The sequence below is a fragment of the Portunus trituberculatus genome, chromosome 2 (genome assembly GCF_017591435.1).
Source record: "Portunus trituberculatus isolate SZX2019 chromosome 2, ASM1759143v1, whole genome shotgun sequence".
In the NCBI taxonomy this organism is placed as follows: Eukaryota; Metazoa; Arthropoda; class Malacostraca; order Decapoda; family Portunidae; genus Portunus; species Portunus trituberculatus.
The window spans coordinates 2,148,529-2,153,528 of record NC_059256.1 but is presented as its reverse complement, the minus strand read 5'-3'; the positions used below and the strand labels follow the sequence as shown (position 1 = coordinate 2,153,528).

The 5,000-nt window shown below is 43.1% G+C and overlaps 1 protein-coding gene and 1 long non-coding RNA gene across 2 annotated transcripts in view; both read right to left on the bottom strand.

Moving 5' to 3' along the window:
- Positions 1–534: 534 nt before the first annotated feature.
- On the bottom strand, positions 535–1,054 carry LOC123502089. Its single transcript, XR_006673794.1, has 3 exons — positions 1,014–1,054; positions 681–863; positions 535–573 (listed from the first exon to the last, which is right to left on the bottom strand). It is a non-coding gene; the product is annotated as an uncharacterized LOC123502089 (long non-coding RNA).
- A 32-nt stretch (positions 1,055–1,086) lies between these two features.
- Positions 1,087–5,000, bottom strand: part of LOC123502062 (serine/threonine-protein kinase 11-interacting protein-like) — an 8,738-nt gene continuing 4,824 nt past the window's right edge. The window contains 3 exon segments of the mRNA XM_045251218.1: positions 1,087–1,253; positions 3,804–3,915; positions 4,041–4,227. Coding sequence (XP_045107153.1) covers positions 1,140–1,253; positions 3,804–3,915; positions 4,041–4,227 — 413 coding nt within the window. The 3' untranslated portion in view covers positions 1,087–1,139.

Below are 5,000 nucleotides of genomic sequence, written 5' to 3'. Positions count from 1 at the left end.
TGCTACATCCTTACACTTCAGTACTGGGATGCATTTTTACCTTGAGTTTTGTGCACCATTAGACCATTTTATTGACATTAGTAAGGGTGTATGGAGGGCAGAAGATTAATGGCCACAGTCTTCACTATTTTAATTGAGTTTTGTGCACCATTAGACCATTTTATTGACATTAGTAAGGGTGTATGGAGGGCAGAAGATTAATGGCCACAGTCTTCACTATTTCAATTGAGTTTTGTGTACCATTAGACCATTTTATTGACATTAGGAAGGGTGTATGGAGGGCAGAAGATTAATGGCCACAGTCTTCACCATTTTAATCCCCCACATGAGTTTGTGAAGCTGTAGAAAGTCACCAAATAGTCACCATAAGAAATAGGGAATCTACTACTACTACTACTACTACTACTACTACTACTACTACGTACTTACCAAATAGTCTTCAGTCTCCATGGTATAAATTCTTGACCTGTGTGATGACCTGGTGGTGTCAAAGGTCATTCTGATGGTGGTGGTGGTGGTGGTGGGTTGTGGTTGTTGTTGTTGTTTCATGGTTTCAATACATTTCACGTCCCACTGTAAAGAATTGTGGTTATAGAATTGTTGTTGTTACTATTACTACTACTACTACTACTACTACTACTACTACTACTACTATTACTACTACTACTACTACTGCTTACCATATAAAGAGTCTTAGTAGAGACAGAATGCTTCTCTTTAAAATGAGAGGAAGAGAGAGAGAGGATCACGTCACTCTCTCTCTCTCCTCCTCCTCCTTCCTCCTCCTCCTCCTTCTTCCTCTTCTTCTTCTTCCTTCAAACGCTGGGCTAAAATAAGCAAAGCGCCTTCTTCTTCTTCTTCTTCTGTGAGAGAGAGAGAGAGAGAGAGAGAGAGAGAGAGAGAGAGAGAGAGAGAGATTTTAGTACATATTCATTTCATATAGATAAATATTTTCACTCTCTCTCTCTCTCTCTCTCTCTCTCTCTCTCTCTCTCTCTCTCTCTCTCACAAACCTTCGCTAGATTCCACATAATCTTCCTTCTTCCTATACCACCCCTCCTCCTCCTCCTCCTCCACTACCTCCACCTCCTCCTCCTCCTCCTCTTCCTCCTCCTCTCTCTTCTTCCTTCCCATCATCATCAGCTGCTGGGGGAAGAGGAGGTGGGAGGGTGCTGGCCTGGGGTGGGGGGGTAGGCTTCGCTTGCAGTATCTCTTCTAGTAACTTGTCGCTGTGATCCTGATCCTGTTGTGCTCTAAAGGGGATTGAGTAGTGTTATAGAGGATTGAGTAGTGTTATAGAGGATTGAGTAGTGTTATAGAGGATTGAGTACTGTCAGAGGAGGATTATGAGTGTTGGAAAAGGATTGAATTGAAAGAAATGGGACTAAAGGACCTCACATATGAAGAAGGACTGAAGGAAATGGGACTAAAGGACCTCACATATGAAGGACTGAAGGAAATGGGACTAAAGGACCTCACATATGAAGAACGACTGAAGGAAATGGGACTAAAGGACCTCACACATGAAGAACGACTGAAGGAAATGGGACTAAAGGACCTCACACATGAACGACTGAAGGAAATGGGACTAAAGGACCTCACATGAAGAACTGAAGGAAATGGGACTAAAGGACCTCACACATGAACGACTGAAGGAAATGGGACTAAAGGACCTCACACATGAAGAACGACTGAAGGAAATGGGACTAAAGGACCTCACACATGAAGGACTGAAGGAAATGGGACTAAAGGACCTCACATATGAAGGACTGAAGGAAATGGGACTAAAGGACCTCACATATGAAGAAAGACTGAAGGAAATGGGACTAAAGGACCTCACACATGAAGAAGGACTGAAGGAAATGGGACTAAAGGACCTCACATATGAAGAACGACTGAAGGAAATGGGACTAAAGGACCTCACACATGAAGGACTGAAGGAAATGGGACTAAAGGACCTCACATATGAAGAACGACTGAAGGAAATGGGACTAAAGGACCTCACACATGAAGGACTGAAGGAAATGGGACTAAAGGACCTCACACATGAAGAAGGACTGAAGGAAATGGGACTAAAGGACCTCACATATGAAGAAGGACTGAAGGAAATGGGACTAAAGGACCTCACATATGAAGAAGGACTGAAGGAAATGGGACTAAAGGACCTCACATATGAAGGACTGAAGGAAATGGGACTAAAGGACCTCACATATGAAGGACTGAAGGAAATGGGACTAAAGGACCTCACATATGAAGAACGACTGAAGGAAATGGGACTAAAGGACCTCACATATGAAGAAGGACTGAAGGAAATGGGACTAAAGGACCTCACATATGAAGGACTGAAGGAAATGGGACTAAAGGACCTCACATATGAAGGACTGAAGGAAATGGGACTAAAGGACCTCACATATGAAGAACAGAAGGAAATGGGACTAAAGGACCTCACATGAGGAAGGACTGAAGGAAATGGGACTAAAGGACCTCACATATGAAGGACTGAAGGAAATGGGACTAAAGGACCTCACATATGAAGGACTGAAGGAAATGGGACTAAAGGACCTCACACATGAAGGACTGAAGGAAATGGGACTAAAGGACCTCACATATGAAGAACGACTGAAGGAAATGGGACTAAAGGACCTCACATATGAAGAACGACTGAAGGAAATGGGACTAAAGGACCTCACATATGAAGGACTGAAGGAAATGGGACTAAAGGACCTCACATATGAAGGACTGAAGGAAATGGGACTAAAGGACCTCACACATGAAGAAGGACTGAAGGAAATGGGACTAAAGGACCTCACATATGAAGAACGACTGAAGGAAATGGGACTAAAGGACCTCACATATGAAGAACGACTGAAGGAAATGGGACTAAAGGACCTCACATATGAAGAACGACTGAAGGAAATGGGACTAAAGGACCTCACATATGAAGAACAACAAGGAAATGTGACTAAAGGACCTCACATATGAAGAAGGAGTGAAGGAAATGGGACTGGCAACCTTACAAGATGGAAGAGAAGGAGGGGACCTAATAACAATGTACAAGATAGTCAATGGCACTGAAAAGATAGACAAGGAAGACCTGGTGCTGGGGACACAACAACATGGAAGGACAAGAGGACATGCAAACAAGATCAGGATGAGGCAGTGTGTCAAGGATACTGGAACACACACACACACACACTCTCTCTCTCTCTCTCTCTGTTTTTAGTGGTTTTAAACAAATTTTGAGTAGGGTCAAGTGTGTTTTGAGTGTATTTGAGTGTTTTCAGTGTGTTTTGAGTGTTTTGAGTGTGTTTTGAGTGTGTTTTGAGTGTTTTTGAGTGTTTTGAGTGTTTTTGAGTGTTTTGAGAAATTTTGAGTGTTTTGAGTGTTTTGATTGTGTTTTTGAGTGTTTTCAGTGTGTTTTGAGTATTTTGAGTGTGTTCGAGTGTTTTGAGAGTTTTGAGTGTTTTCAGTGTGTTTTGAGTTTTTTGAGTGTGTTTTGAGTGTTCTTGAGTGTGTTTTGAGTGTGTTCGAGTGTTTTGAGTGTTCTTGAGTGTGTTGGAGTGTTCTTGAGTGTGTTTGAGTGTGTTTTGATTGTGTTTGAGTGTGTTTGAGTGTGTTTGAGTGTTTTGAGTGTGTTTGAATGTTTTTGAGTGTTTTCAGTGCATTAGAAAACTTAAACTGTATATTTGAGAAAGTTTTCAGTGCATTAGAATACTTAAACTGTATATTTGAGAAAGTTTACATGTATTTCTCTCTCTCTCTCTCTCTCTCTCTCTCTCTCTCTCTCTCTCTCTCTCACGTACCTGACAGTGTGTTGGGGAGTCAAGACAGCCAGTGCCTCCCTCAGGGTGCCATGGGGGGCTGAGAGGGGGCCACCCACCACCAAAGAGGGAGGAGGGGGGGCTGGGGTGCTGTCTGCAGGGGGTGGAAGAAGAAGAAGAAGAAGAAGAAGAAGAAGAAAAAAATTAGTTACGACAAAAATAATAATAATAATAATACATCTCTCTCTCTCTCTCTCTCTCTCTCTCTCTCTCTCTCACCTGCTAGGGAGAGGTGCCCCCCGCCTTGCAGCAGAGAGGTAGGGGGGGTGGGGGGAATGTAGAGGTATGAGGAGGGATGTGAGAGGGAGGGGGGGCCACTCTCCCCTCCTTCTTCCTCCTCCTCCTCCTCCTCCCTCCAGTGCTATGTGTCTTGTGGTCTTCTTCTTCCTTCCTCTCTTCCTTGGAGCTGTGGGAGGAGGAGGAGGAGGAGGAGGAGGAGGAGGAGGAGGAGTAGTAGTAGTAGTAGTAGTAGTAGTAGTAGTAGTAGTAGTAGTAGTAGTAGTAGTAGTAGTCAGTAGCAGTAAATATAATAATAATAATAATAATAATAATAATAACACAGTAAAAACCCCAAACATCCCCAAACCCCCCCAAAAAAAACCCCAAACATCTCAAACCTAACCTAACCTAACCCCAAAAAATAATAATAAACCCACAAAACCCCCTAAACACCCCAAAAACCCCATAAATACACTAAAACCCTATAAATACCAAACACCCCAAAACCTACACAAAACCCCCAAACCCCCATAACAACCCAAAACATCCTCAGAAACCCCCTGAAACCCCACAAAACCCCTAAACACCCCATAAACCACCCAAAACCCACAAAACCCCTAAACCCCCAAAATAACTTAAACACCCTGAAAACCCAGAAACCCCTAAACCCCAATAAACACACAAACCCCTGAACCCCAAAACCCACACAATGCCCAAAACCCCAAAACACCCAAACACAAACCCAACTAAACACCAAAAACACACAAACACTCCAAAACACCACAAACACCACAAAACACCACAAACACCCTAAACACCCAAAACACCCTAAAACACACCAAACACCCCAAACACCACAAAACACCCAAAACACCCTAAACACACCCCCAAAACACCCACAAAAACCCCACAAAACACTGCAAAACACCTAAAACACCCCAAAACACCCCAAAACACCCC